This window comes from Morchella sextelata, assembly GCF_020137385.1.
Source record: "Morchella sextelata strain SCLS chromosome Unknown scls_6, whole genome shotgun sequence".
In the NCBI taxonomy this organism is placed as follows: Eukaryota; Fungi; Ascomycota; class Pezizomycetes; order Pezizales; family Morchellaceae; genus Morchella; species Morchella sextelata.
This window is the reverse complement of record NW_025408621.1, coordinates 1,475,833-1,490,785: the sequence shown is the minus strand read 5'-3', so window position 1 is coordinate 1,490,785 and position 14,953 is coordinate 1,475,833. Positions and strand designations below refer to the sequence as shown.

The 14,953-nt window shown below is 45.2% G+C and overlaps 3 protein-coding genes across 3 annotated transcripts; 1 reads left to right on the top strand and 2 right to left on the bottom strand.

The window, feature by feature from the left end:
• Positions 1 to 655: 655 nt before the first annotated feature.
• H6S33_011507 (uncharacterized protein) lies at positions 656 to 1,758 on the top strand (the record flags this gene model as incomplete). The annotated part of the gene is made up of 3 exons (XM_044842876.1): positions 656 to 709; positions 770 to 1,311; positions 1,380 to 1,758. The coding sequence occupies 3 exons, from the start codon at positions 656 to 658 to the stop codon at positions 1,756 to 1,758; spliced, it is 975 nt and encodes a 324-aa protein (XP_044696275.1).
• Positions 1,759 to 3,938: 2,180 nt separating this feature from the next.
• Positions 3,939 to 7,496, bottom strand: H6S33_011506 (uncharacterized protein; the record flags this gene model as incomplete). The annotated part of the gene is made up of 4 exons (XM_044842875.1): positions 3,939 to 6,911; positions 6,966 to 7,092; positions 7,146 to 7,371; positions 7,472 to 7,496. 4 exons carry the CDS (start codon positions 7,494 to 7,496, stop codon positions 3,939 to 3,941), a joined length of 3,351 nt encoding a protein of 1,116 aa, XP_044696274.1.
• A 3,286-nt stretch (positions 7,497 to 10,782) lies between these two features.
• H6S33_011505 (uncharacterized protein) lies at positions 10,783 to 14,197 on the bottom strand (the record flags this gene model as incomplete). The annotated part of the gene is made up of 3 exons (XM_044842874.1): positions 10,783 to 11,087; positions 11,140 to 11,895; positions 11,956 to 14,197. The coding sequence occupies 3 exons, from the start codon at positions 14,195 to 14,197 to the stop codon at positions 10,783 to 10,785; spliced, it is 3,303 nt and encodes a 1,100-aa protein (XP_044696273.1).
• Between the last annotated feature and the right edge of the window lie 756 nt (positions 14,198 to 14,953).

The following is a 14,953-nucleotide window of genomic DNA, read 5'->3' as shown; positions in this document are numbered from 1 at the left end:
GTTGGCACATACTTTTCAAGCCAGCTAGAGTTAGTGTCATAAATACAATAGGGGACCTGGGATACAACCTCCGGATATCTTAGGGTGTAACTAGGAAAGATCTCGATTTTCTGCACCCATTTGACTGCTGACGATCCGAGTCGAGTCGAGTCAGAGATTTTATACACTCCACATCAAGGACCACATTGTTTATCCGTGCCGGTAGATTATTTCGAAATGGCGGTAGAGTGGTATATAAAGCTACACACACGCGTAGATCAGAGTACAATTGTAGTTGTTAGCCTAGCGATCTTCGCTACCACGATTTTCTCTTTATTACGCAATAAGTACATGTATTTTATCCAAATAGGGAGGAGGAGTTGTGGCCGCTCGGCGGCCCTGGTTTGTTGGGCCGGGGTACTGGGTGCTCGGAACAGTAGCACAGTGCCTTAGAGTAGATTATGTAGCCTGGCTCCAATACACTCGTAGAATGCTGCAGTAAAACACACTCGTATTCGGACTTTATGTTGTTAACGGAGTTTGCAGTGGAGTTAAAGTCTAGGCCCATGTACGCACTGTGCATAAGATGGGCATGTACCCCCTCATCATAACACTTAAAAACATCGCGATATCGATATCAATATCAACTCCCAAACCTCACGATACTTTTGGAATAATGTCCACCGAAAAGAAAAACCGCATAATCCTTGGTCTTATGACCTTTGGGCCTGTACGTCCACCCGGTCCTACTCGATAATCATATAACCACTCATACTTAAGATATAACTAGGACCGAAATGACGGCGCTCGCATTACTTCCCTCCCAGAGTTCAAAAACATACTCACCGCTTTCCATGATCGCGGCTACACCGAACTCGATACAGCACGTGTCTACTGCGGAACCCAGCAAGAATCCTTTACCGCATCCGCCGGATGGAAATCGGCGGGTTTTACCATTGCAACTAAGCTCTACCCAGGCCAGCCGGGAATCCACAAGGCGGCATCTATAAGGGAGAATATTGCCAAGTCACTCAGCGAGCTAGGCACGGAGAAGGTAGACTTATGGTATTTGCACGCACCAGATAGGTCCGTCCCCTTCGAAGAGACACTAGAGGCAGTCAACGAAGCGTACAAGGAGGGGAAGTTCATGAGGCTGGGGTTGAGCAATTACACTGCATTCGAGGTGGCCGAGATTTGTACCCTGTGTAAGGAGAGAGGATGGGTGAAACCAAGTGTGTATCAGGGAATGTATAATGCCATCACCAGAGCGATTGAGAAGGAGTTGTTCGTGGCCTGTAGGAAATACGGACTTGATATTGTGGTTTACAATCCGTAGGTTGCCTTCTTCATGATTTATCAATCGCATAGCATTGGTCATTAATAGTACTTCCTTAAACCAGTCTAGCAGGCGGCTTCTTCACCGGCAACTACAAATCACCCGCCCTCCCCGAGTCAGGAAGATTCAGTAATACCAGTATCATGCAAGGCAGTGCCTACCGCGCTCGTTACTTCCATGACCACTATTTCAACGCGCTCAAACTCATTGAGCCCGTTGCGGAGAAACACAATCTTACCATGGTAGAAATTGCGTTTCGGTGGCTGCTGCACCATTCGGCGCTAAATATCAAGAACGGGAATGATGGAATAATATTGGGTATAAGTAGCCAGAAGCAATTAGAGGAGAACCTGGATCAATTAGAGAAGAGCCCCTTGCCAAGTGAGGTAGTAGAAGTGTTGAATGAGGCCTGGGAAGTGGTGAAGCCAAATGCGCCGAAGTAAGTACTTTTCTGGATAGACCCATTTTTGACATATTAGTGACTCACTTCGGGAATAGTTATTGGCATCTTGAATTGAAGTACACTTACGATACGACTGCCTGATTTAAAACGAAGGGTACACCAACCTAAAGATATATAAAGTGCTAAATAGTACATAAGAAAATAGATTTAAATAAATATTATCTATTCTACTCAGTTAATCAAAGTTAGAAATTCACTCAAACTACAAACAGATAGATTAAGTGGTCCTCTACATAGTTAAAGCATTCTATCATTATCCAAATTTGAAGGATAAAGTATTCCACTCCCAAATAGCATAATCTTCCTCGTTGTGGTCAGGAAGCATTATCATTCTTCTACTAGGACTGCTATATATACGTCTGGACAAAGAGCCACTCCCGAGTCCGGAAGGGATACAACATACATACATGTATATAGCATCCACTTGAGAATTTGCGGCTGGAGGCTGCATTCCACTTGTATTATATATTGTTGTTCTACATAGCTGGATAAGATTGTTCTGGTTTGCTCTTTAATTCGATACTTTAAAAGCTGGAGGTGAAAAGAAAAAATGTGGTTTTCCGTAGCGGGAATCGAACCCCGGCCTCGCTGTCGTACTTGTTTCCTTTAATTTCGAGGGCATGCACGAACACATACGCCACTTATTCCACGGAACCCGAAAGAACTATGTGCTGGGGGTGATTGTAAGTTGGGTATCCCTCCAGGTGTTTCCCCCAAGATGTGAGGCAAATCCGGGACGACAATCAGTGAGTCTGCGGCTTCCAAGGTTGCCTTTTCACGTCAACTGACTGGCACATTTTCTTGCCTACGGTATTTATGGTCTTGTTGAAGATTGCTCATCATCGTTCCATCTGCGCATATATTCTAGTAGTTTGGCGGTCTGTACTAATTAGACGTGAACAAGCCACAGTGGGGTATTTGATTGACCAAATGTCAAGTAATCTTTGTAAAATATTACAAGTAGTTATATATATGTATACTCCAGAAACATCTCAGAGGTCTATGGTGCATACTATGGAGGAGTCAGTTACTTCACTGTATGTGCAGCTATTCCCATACCCGGAGAAAATTGATGAGAAATCTATCCAGTCGCCTGTAAATCCTAATGAATATCGAATCTACTAGAAATCAATGTCGTAGAGTATTTGACGTCTACAACCCCCGGCATAGTTTACTTGATATGTAGGCAATTGATTTAAACGCATAAGAAAGCTGATATATTTAGGAGACTGGCCAGTTGTCTCCATGTTAACTGCCAGCCTATCCTAACGTCCACATGAGGACACAATTAGGCCAGACCTCCCTACAAACCGAACATACAATTGTATGAATCCCAGGGGTCTAATATTGTGGCTGTAGAAAAGAAAACATGCAGAATGGAAATAATTAGGTAGGTCTAAGCATGATGTATACAGCTATGTAACTACATGTAGTCTCTCACGACTGACAAATTAACATCCTCTCGCAGGAAGCAAAAGGTAAATATTAAAGTTAAATGTATGGGGAAAGGACATTACTTGTTATTGCAACATAAAGATCAGCTACATGTAAAATACAAGGTAATACGGAAGAAAGGGTCAATAGTCCATTGAACCACCGCAATCAAGCTATCTATGCCCTACAGGAAGAGAAAAGAAAGAGTACGTTTTTCCAACACCTAGTTCATGTATATCAGACTCTAAGTTTAAAAATGGCTGCAAGTAAAAAGAAATGTCTGCCTTTCTAATCAGTGAGGGAGTATGCATTCTTAGTTTAATGACGTTATTTATCCTCTTCTAAATTCTTCCCCCGTTCCTAAGTACTAGACTACTCCCCCCCCCTTCATCTTACTCTTTTAGTTCCCATTTGATATAGAGCCTCATTCCGTTTTTTCGTCGAAATAGCCTTCTTGCATATGAAAAAATGCACTCTAAAGCCCTGCGACCGATTGACCGATTGACCGACCGACCCGACTTGACAACAAACTTAAACCGCCGCAGTAAGCCGCAATTGGCTGGATGTGGTGGACCAGGATGAGCTATGTTCCTTGACACATGTTATAAATACGTCCCCTTGATTGAAACAGAACCAGGCAGTGCCTTCAAAAACATAAGAAGATCCCGAGCACCGCACTCATACCTATGTCCCCTCTTGAGAGAATTGATAACCGGCACCATTGAATCAATCATATCCCGTCACCCCCACCTGACTCGCAAAAGCCGTAGAAACGCTGCGGACGTCGTCATCCACATCCCCCCTCCTGCCTAGCCCAACCCCGACACCGCCACCAATGCTACTTCCCCCGTAAACACTGCCCTCCGCGCCGGTTTTATATCCGCCGCTCAAATCCATTCCCATACCGAGACCGCTCCTTCCGCTTTCAACATATCTCTTCAAACGATCACTCTGGCTCAAACTTGTCTGCTTCGATCCAATACCATTATTTCCTCCCATAACTGAACCCGCAGAAGATCCTAGGGGCACGCCACCACCTGCGACAGAGCTTGCACCAGCAATAGATACATCTGCTTCGCTTGGTGCAATGGTAGAAGGAGCTGTTGTTCCACGTGGAGGAAGGGAAGGCCAATTTTCCATGGCAAACCCTCTGAACATTGGTGGGAACGCGCTTGTCACAGCAACAGAATGGATTGAGCTGACATCGTCTGGAATATATCCGATAACACTTCCGGAGTCATTATATTCAGATAGTCTAGCGTGATTATTATTGCCATTGTATTCACCTTGCCTATTTAGCTTGGTAGAAGGGCTCGTAGCAGTGGTAACCGCTGGTCCAATTCCGCCGGGTAACCTGGATCCGGTAGGAACACCCCCGCCGGGGGCAGTCTGGTAAGCCATCTGATATCTCTGCGGTCCACGGTAAGTCTGTCTAGGCTTGGAGAACTGGATCAAAGAGACCTGAAGATTACTAAGAGGCCCTTCAACGAGACAATTCTTCTCTTTGTAGTGCAGCAATAAGTAATGCCACAAAGGATGTTTAGATAGCACTTTCGGGTTACCAAGGATGACAACCCCAAACTTTGCTCTGGTCAAGGCCACATTGAGACGTCTGGGATCGTTCAAGAAACCGATCCCTTGATGATCATTGGATCGCACACAAGATAGGACTATATAATCCTTTTCTCTACCTTGGAAAGCATCGACAGAGGCGACTTCGATTTCCTTGTAGAGTTCCTTGCGAAGAGAGCCATTTGTCTGCATGGAGGAGACAATATAGGAGCGTTGGCCTTCGTAAGGGGTGATGATACCAATCTGCGAGGGTAGAACACCAGCCTTGAAAAATCTGGTAATAATCTTCTCGCATGCCGAAGCTTCTGTCCGATTTAAATAACTGGTTCCACTTGCAGATATTTCTTCGTTTCCCAAATTGCTCCAAAACATCATGGGAGTATCCGCTACTGGCCAAGGAAAATCAACATTCCTCCTTAATCGCTCCTGTGTCGTAACTCCATTTTGCAGACTTCCTTCGTAAAACATGTTGCTGGGGAACTCCGATAGACAAGGATGCATACGATATTGCACATTCAACCTGATTGGTGCACATCCAAGGATAACAAGGCGTTCAAAAAGGGACTGGTGCAAACCTGCACGCGCAGCCTTCTTGTTCATAATAACTGGTCCGAGCTGTTGATGATCGCCAACAAGGACAACCTGTTTGCATCCAAGAACCAGAGGAATCATACATTCTGGCTCGGCAGCCTGGGTACTCTCGTCGATCAAAACTGTTCTAAATTTGAACTTCGAAAGCCTGGGATCCCCAGCACCAACGCAAGTACAACAGATAACGTCTGCGTTAGTAAGAATCTCACGTTCGGCGGCCCGGGTGAGATGTTTAAATTTCTTTTCATCTTGAGACGACAATTCTCCCAATTCATTTTTCAGCTGCGCTAGCTTGGCCAGCTCGACGTTGCTGTCATTTAAACGGACCTGCTCGTGTAAAGAAAGGAACGAGACCTGAGACTCGACATCCTCGCGGGACTTTGCCGTGAGTCGGACAACTTTTAGTCCTGTACGATGGATCTTCTCTGTCAACTGGTCAACTGCGACATTAGAAGGCGCGCAGACCAGTACTTGTCCACCATTTAATTTCGCAAGGTGATAGACGATCGTAGCTGAGGTAACCGTTTTTCCGGTTCCCGGAGGCCCTTGAATAAGTGAGAGCGGCTTCGACAAGACACTCTTCACTGCATGGACCTGGCTCACATTGAGTTCTGGCAGGCCAGGAACTGAGAAGCGCCTTGGCATACTCGTTTTCAATGGTGCGGCTGCCACTGAGTGACCAAGTAGACGATGGTAAATATATCCACTGACACTCATTTCATCCACAGCAAAGCTCTTCATTGCGAGCTGCATCCTATCAAAACTTGTCGCCTTCCAAACATAGTCCGCACAAAAGGCAAGTGTACAGTCCGTCGGCACGGATTTATCCCCTCCGTTCCTGCGAAGCTCGAGGGTGACTTCATCACTCTGGTTATTCGGAATCTTGATAACGTAACCAACTCCCTCCCAGTGTGCCCTCAACTCTCCGACATAACGCAGCCGCATTTCATCGCCAACCGCCAACTTAACGTCTCCAAGCTCCAGTTTTGGAAGGACAAAAGAAGCCAAATGTTTGTTGTTCAATCCAATATCCCAACGCACAATCAAATTATCCTGACTTTGGGATTCCTTGAGCTTACGGTCGTAATCTGCCTCGATTTTTACAAGCGGCCCAAACACATTCTGATACTGGTATGCATCGTCATAGCGGAGCAAAACTGGAGCAGGCTCATCGTCGACTCCAGCACCCTTTTCAAGATCGGCCGCCGTAGCATTCGCGTTGTCTTTCCATAGCTCTTCAAGCTTACCAATCATTTGGGGTGAGAGATGACGCGCCCTGAGCTGTTCGGCATCACCTGGAGTAGAAACTAACCATGGGAGGAAAGAGCGGTCTTCAATAAGTGGTTGCCAGCGTGAAGTATCCCAATTCATGTCTTTATTTGATGGCATAGCAGCACAAGGTTGACGGCAGAGAAGGACCACAACAGTATCGGATTTGGCGGGAATGAATCCGAGCAGAAAAACGTTCTTCGTTCCACAGTTGTAGCATTCTAGAGTTGTTTCTCCGAGAGGTGATTGAGGGTGAAGTGAAACTTCCTAGATTACTGTCAACATTATTGCCAAAAAAATATAAAAATAAATAAAACGCACCTTGTGGCGAGCGCGGACAAGGTGGTTGATGATATGCGACGAGGAGGTATTTCCTCTTGCGCTGCAAAACCATTTACTACATGCTAAACATCTAACCACGCTTGACGCTGAGTGGATGCCGCAATATCTATACAAAGAATTAGCAAAGTCCAAACCAGTTTCCCAATAATAACAACTCACGCGCAGGCATGCGATGGGAGCTCAGCTTCAATTTCTGGGTCCATAGTGCTTAACCCATCGGTCTCCTCGCCGTAGTTCCGGTCACCCATAGCAGAGCGCCCAACTGGGACACTTGCTAAACTGAGTGTTTCATCAACAGTTTCGTCATCGTCGTCATGACGCCGAGCTTTGAGGTCAAAAACTGAAGATGTCTCAATGGTAGAAGCAGTATCGTCGAAATGATTCCCTACAGAACGCCAACAAACGGTCAGTATTTTGTGCGCAAATAAACAGGCTAGACCACAGAAATTTATAGAGAAAAGCGGGGAGTAGAGGAGGGTTCGTACCAAGATGGGTGAAAGAGCCGTCCATGTTTGCGAACTTAAGATTTTTGTGTTCCTAGGTTTTAGGGGGGGGGGGGGGGGGGGTTGGATAGCTGGGCGTAGACGCTATTTGTGGGGGAGTCGGACTAGGTGCCCCACCCAAGTATCAGTTCCGTGAAAAAAATCTCAAAGCTGGCGCGAAGGAAGAGAGAAAAATATATTCTCGAGGATTGCAGATCAAGCCAAATCTAGATAGATCAAAATCGAGATCCAGATAAATATGCCAAAGTGGCGAAGATGATTGAAGTGATTACAGGAGACAAGATCGAAGAAAGGTGTTGAGTCTTTCCCACCTGCTGCTGCCCTAACGTTACCCGGCTTTAGATCACGTGTAGATATAATGGGAGCCTTGATTAATTAAGGCTTTGAAGCCCTGCAGCTTAGGAACACATGAAGCTGAGCTGAAAACAGCCAACATTTTAAGCCTTTAAACCAGCGTGCCATTGTAGGTCCAACCAGCTACTCGCAATATTATACAATTGCAAAACATATCTCCACATCTCTCCAGAAGTTTATTTTAAGGTAGCCACTCTGCTAATCTCAACTTCTCACGTTAACTTTAGGCCCCCCAGCTTCAGATTAACTACCAACCCCCTGCGTATTTTCGATCGATATTAATTTCATGTACGCCATTTGATATCACGACTGATATATACCCAGAGATCTATCACCTTAACATAATATGTCTCTCTGATTCTTAATAGAGGATGCATACAACTACATGTACTTCTCTTGAACTCGATCATCGCGACATTCCAAGATAGCTACATGTATCTTTCTAGAAATTCCGGAAGAGGTATGTTACACGTTATTCGGCTCTCAGCTAGCTCCAAACGATATACCACGTATAGCGGAGCAGAAACAAACTCCTCATATACATGAGTACGCAAAACATTATATATCTGTTAGCGTGTACACCTATATGGTACACCGGACCAGAGACTCAACAGATAATATACTTCGAGGGGGTTTGCAATAAGCAATATCAGTTCTACACATATACCTATACTCGACCATATTCTAGGTATATAATAGATATATAGGGTTACTTCATTCTACAATGCTGTATTCTCTATATGTTTGTTTGGTTAGCCAGGAAGGAATTCACTAGAGTGCATCCCGCTCAAAAGGCCATTCCAGAGTGATATTCTATGACGCAAATTAAAAGTGTATAAATATACATGTACTTCCACCACTAATGGTAGGACGAAATTAATAAAAATAGGATATCTTAGTAGTTGGCTAGGCTAGCTAGCTATTATTGAAGCAAACAAGTTCTCTGGGGAAGCCAAGGCGGAGATGGACGGAGAACAAAAGGAAGCTCAAACCTGATTCAAGCAAGGTGATTACAATTTACTTCGCCAGTAAAAAAAAAAGAGAGAGCTCTGGAGAGAAAAGGAACAAAACATACTGTGATGTTATATACCACCAGGATTATATTCATTGGATACACGTAGCTCACCCTGATTACGACTCCCACCTGGATCATGGATCCAACTCTGAAGACCCTACCACGCAGTGCATGCGAACGGTGTACATGTAGTTTACGGACTTCAACATTCGCCATTCCCAAGGTGATACCTAAGGGGCGTCCGGGCGCCAAGGCACACCAGAAACCAGCTAAGTTCTAACGGATACGTATATAACTCCTCATCAACTTAGAATGTAAACACTAATTAACCGCTTTACACTGCACTGTAGGGTCTAAGCGCGCTTAACCGCATGTGAACATGTACATAGGCTTATTGATTTGATCCAATTAATAGCCGATCAGGGGTCCTTATGCTTCCCCCTCATGCTCGGGTTGTTCGCGACAGGTACCACGCGATGTGTTCACTGAGTTTCAATATGCCACCTGACGAAACAGGCCTTCGAATGAGTCAACCTAGGGCAACGATATTAACTAGTAAGTATTACTATTCTAGAATGAACCAATACATCTTCTCTTTCCTTAGACTTCAAACCAGAGGTGAAATATCTATGTTCATAGGCTATCACTCGAGTTTGATAGGCTAAACTGCGCTATGTAATGTGATAACATTGCAATTGGCCCGCAGCTCATATTCAGCTTAATTACTGGATAGAGAAAAAACTGACAAGGACAGTCTTCCATGTTTATTTAATATTCCCTGGAGCGCCCCTCCCCAGCCGGTCTCTGCCTAATTCACATACATGTAGTCGAAACATTCGCGCCGGGCCAGAAGCTGGAAATATGTTTATATTTTAATAAGGTTAAAATTGATGGATAAACCACATTTTCAATTATTCCGAGATTATAATAACTACACATACATACATATATGTAATTCATACTTCTCACCACATATTTAAATACATGGTTGCCTACATGTACATTATGCATCCATGTATATGCACATTCTCCCAATTTTCAGCTGGTACAAACTCCTTTAACTCCAACTTCAAGAAACACACCGAGTCCAAGCTGAAAAGTAAACCACCAAGAAGCCATGACTCCATCTCAGCCGGCTCTCACGCCACGCGTCCAGGATTGGCGCTGCAGCCAGCTTGAAAGTGATAATCACCACGGCACACGTCAATCTCATAGAGTTTCTTGCACATGGAGAAGAGAAGAGGAAGGGGGGGGGAATCATCCAGGGAGTATTTCTTGTCCAAACAGGACCAAGAAATCGTCCTTGGGGCAAGTATTGATTGTCCGCTCCTTGTCCACGCAGTTAAACTGTGGGTGCCATGATCCTCAGAGCCGCCACTGCCATCAGCGCGCGACAGAAGAAACGCCTGAAAATAAGAACAGCTAAAAGAAAGAGAATACAAAAATGTCCCGCCCAGAAACAAAACACAGGCAGCTCCCAGTAATAAAAGATATACCGTTTCGACATAAGTAAGTTTCATGGATTTAGAACCCATCCTGGAAAGAAAGAGAAAGTCAAAACAACAGCTCTTAAAACTGATATGATACGCCAAAGACTTATGATAAAACCACAAAAGAAAGTCGTAAATCATGATAACCCTCCCAGAACGAAGAAAATAAAGAAAAAGGAAAAGGGGGTAGAAATACTCCCTCAAAAAACTCCTGACCCTTTATAACGCAAAAAATAATTTTGAGAAGAAAAAACACCCAGCCCAGTTACCCATAACTAAACGAAAATAAAAAAATAAATAAGAGGGCCCGTCAAGGAGCCCCTCAATCCGCCTCTCGCAGCTGACTAGAGCAAAAAAAACGTAACCCACAACGTAAAAAGAAAAGAAAGAATTAAAAGCACGCCTACTCCTCTATCAACAATACTTTAATACATCTATTTCGTCTTTCTTGTTGTGATCTGCACCGGACTGGTCCCGCCATTTTGGTCATCTTTGTTATGGTATTTTGGTAGTGGTTGTGATTGAGACTGCGATTGCGACTGGGAATGTTTGTGCTTGACTGAGCGCCTTTCCGAAGAAAATCCCCTACTCAGAGCCGACTTTATTGTGTCCATCGTAGAGGCTCGAACAGGGACTTCTCTATCGACAATTGTGATAGGACTAACATCGACCTTTACAAAGAGCGTTGAGAAAAGGAATTGTTCACCCTGGAGATCATAAAGCGGGAGATGACGATATCCTATTAAAATTAGTAACTAGAATCTAAAGCTTCGAGAGATTCGACAACATACCTTGTTGAAGTGAAATGAGCTTAGCCGTGTATGTGGCAATTAAAGTGCGATCGCTTGAGTCCGAGTTTCCGGCGTTGTACACCGAGAACCGAACAAAGACTAAAGTCTCAAACTTTGTGATGACAGAAAATGACATCTTCTCCTTAAATGTCGGGTGAAATCCATCATCTTTCACGACTTTTGTACGCCTCTTCTGGGGTGCACCGAGCCCACTCATGCCTTTCGTCTCGCTTGCGTCAATTCCTCCTTCGCCTGTTGATGAACCTTTCTCCTTGTCATCAGCGGTAAAGACTTCGACGACAACAAATGGATCTATTCCTTCGTCGGCTTTGTGGTCCTTTGGCCTTGGCAATTGCTGTGCTGAAATAACTTCAATCGAGAATTTAACCAGCTTTTTATCCTTTTTCGTCTTAGCTGCAGCAGCATCGGCAGGTGGATCAAATGTGGATCTCGAGCCACGGAGTTCTTTTGGCTTCAAAACGTAACCAGTCCTGTCATCCCCGGCTGCAAACATAGCTTCATTGATTTGAAGCCCGAGATCATAGGTCTGCCAGTTGAGAGCAACCATTTGCACGCCCCGACGCCAGAAGCCGCTGGGATCAAAGTTTGAAGAGTTGACACGGAAGCCTGAAGGGTAAAGACGCATCAAATAGCGAACATTGTGTTTTTCAAGTTGCCACTTTTTCTCCGAGTCCTTGCAAAACTTTTCAAATCTCTTCTCTTGGAACGAAAAAACATGGTTAAAGGTTTTACTCTCTGTGAGCTCGTTAGTATCTCAACCTCAATAGATCACGAGGTTTAGAGGTCAGAACTTACCAGGAAGTGAAAAGTTCACAAATTTCTGTCCCCTACAATAAACTCCCAGAGCCCCCAGCTCAGGCGCTATTTTAGCCGACGGCCTTCTCTGCTTATTCTTAGACCCATCCGGATTGTCTGAATCGTCTGAAGCACTTGTTCCGCTGCTGCTTGCACTGGAAGCAACGCCCTTCCCAGAAATCCACTGTTTAGTCGGGGAGCTAGAAAGACTTCCGGCGGAACGATTTGCCATCGCAATGAAATCCTCTTTGAGTAATGCTGATTCTTGCCTAATACTTCCTTTAACCTTTACCAGAATCTTGTGTTTCAAGTCTTGTGGACTCGGCAGGATAAATGAGTTTGTGATAAAAGGCTCTAAAATGAGTTTTTCGCCCAACACGTTCCGAAGGATGTTTGCCATGACGATCTGCTGTCCCAAGCTGCAATGGACTTCGAGCGAGAGTATCAAAGGATATGGCGAGGCCAAAAAAGCGTATTTCCCAATAGCTGCGACAACGTCCGTAAAGTAAACCTCGGAGGTACCTGTGTGGCCGTGTGTAACGATTGGACGCCCATCATCTCCATCCCAGCAGTCTATCTCAACACAACGACACCCATGCTGCAAGGTCCGAATATAACCTTCGATTGAGGATTCGCCTGCGACTTGACGTCCCAGGAGATATGTGTTGTGGGAGCTCGAGATGAAATATTCGTTCAAAGGTCGATCAAGGACAAGGTTCTCAGGTGGTGTCGATGTAAGGAGTGGGGGGTTGTAAGAGCTTGATAATAGAAAGTCAGAGAAAGCAGATATTGACATGCGTGCATCCTCCGAATGATCCCTAATGTGACCCGTCGCTGAACGAACTATTCCGGTGAAGTTCTCCGAGTGTGCACGTTGATGCTGTGCGGACTTCCGGCAGAATTTGCGGAAGACCTTATCAACATAAGCTTTATCGGCAACGACATCAACCTTTTGGACGTCCCTCAAGAAAGCCTTGAATTCAGATTTGGTCATTCCCGACTCCATGTCGAATACAACATTTTTCCAAATATCTTTTATCTCCTCTCGCTCTTTCAATAGTTGCACAAATTTCTGGAACTCGGGGAAGTTCAGATATCCTGAGTTGTCTTTGTCTGCACGCTTAAAACGATCTTTAAGAAACTGGCGGGAGCAATTTATATGTAGACGTCGGCAAAGGCGTTCAACATCCTCGAATAAGAGTCTTTCGACCTTTGGAGATTGTGGTGGCGTAATAGTGTTTCGAGTAGCCATGTAATTTCTCCAATGAGCGTCAACAAACTTCTCTCCTTGCATAGCCAAGCCCGCCATCAACTCAGTCCTATATCGAAGGATCTTCTCCAAAGTTGTGGTCCACAACTTGAAGATATCAACGGTTGGTGCAATAATGTGAAGTGTCTTTAATTTTCCATCCAATTCCGGCTCGGCATAGATGATAGTCGCCCAGCGGTCCTCCATCTCCAGGGGAATCAGAAACTCTTCGCGATAATTCCTTGCGTCATGCCCCATCCGTATCTCCTTTATATCATCGACGTAGAATCTTGATGACTGCTTTGTAGGATCCCATGAAACCCGTGCACTTGTCACATCGAGCGTGAATATTCTCGAGATTCTCTTTTTTCTAGTCACCCGCGTTAAAGAAATCCCATGCTGTAGCACCTCCGGAACCAAAACGCCCTCCATAATACTCTGTTGAACGGCCATAACAGATCCACTTCTCTCTCTGCCTGCAGTAGAAGAATCGCCATCATTCCCGTCCAACGCCTCAAACATTACTGCATTCTCATCTTCGTCGTCAAAATTAATGTCGTCCTGAATTCCCATGCGCCCCAGCTCTCCGGCGCCCCCTCCTATTCCGGTGAAGCTGTCGCTGCGATGTCTCATAATCAGGGGTCCGCTTCGTTCATCTTGGTCGTGCGCATGGTTAGATGTCCTTCTCCGAAGCTTTTTTGATACTCTTCGCATCAAGCTTGCTTTCTGCGGCTGCGGTGCTGGTGCTGACTGTAAACTGGGGGATACCAAAGGAGCGCCCATGACGCTAGGAGGAGGGAGAGATATTGGTATAATTGAGAGGCTCTTGTTTCGAGCTCTTACATCAGGGGAGGGTCCAGGTGAGGTCCTTGGGCTATGGTGCCACGTTTTTGAGGGTTTTGGTCCAGTGGTTCGAGTGGGCTCTTCTGACGTTGTAGCTGGAGCTGTAGCGGTAGCTGTAGCTATAGCTGTAAGGGTAGTTGCAGCATTCATGGTTGTATCCGCAGGTACTATACGAGCTGTAGTGGGGGAAATAGAATCGGTGGGGGGAGGTGTAGTGTCTTTTAATCTTTGAGTTATAAGGCCAGCTGGATGCGGAACCTCTATCATGGTGAGGTCGTTTGGGAGAAGTAGTGACTCGGAGGAGCTATGTAAAGGGGCTAGGTCGTTCTCAGACGGGGATGAGGTAGTTTCTATGTTGGGGTAAGGAGCTGTGCCAACCATGATATATAGTAGCAAGTAGCGGCCTTGGAATTGATTACGAACAAGGGATACTGATAGGTTTACGATTTATAGAATTGGCTGGAGGGGATGGTTATGATGTTATAGATAGAGAGTATGAGAAGCATATGACGGATGGTGATTATCTCTAACGGTATTTGAATACTGTCCTGTTGACACGTTCGCAGAGCCTTGGGAGATCTCTTTAAAGTTCCAAGCAGAGTCACCAAAACAAATGCTCCCCTGGGGCACGGCTAGATTCTCTTTGCTGGAAAACTTTTAATGGACGTCTGTTGCACTAAGGTAGGTATGTAGAATGTTCTATGGCTGATGTTGCGTCAGTTGGATGGGTTCAGTTGCAGGGGGAGACTCTGAAAGAGATTGCGCTGGCCCAGAACAGCGGAATGGGGAGGAGGGGGGTCGTGGTCAAACGGTTCCCAGAGGAGGGGCAGAACATCACCCACCTTTTGTAAGTACGCACGTACTCACAGCTCAAAGGGTCCAACAGATCTCTACCTCTCTAACTAT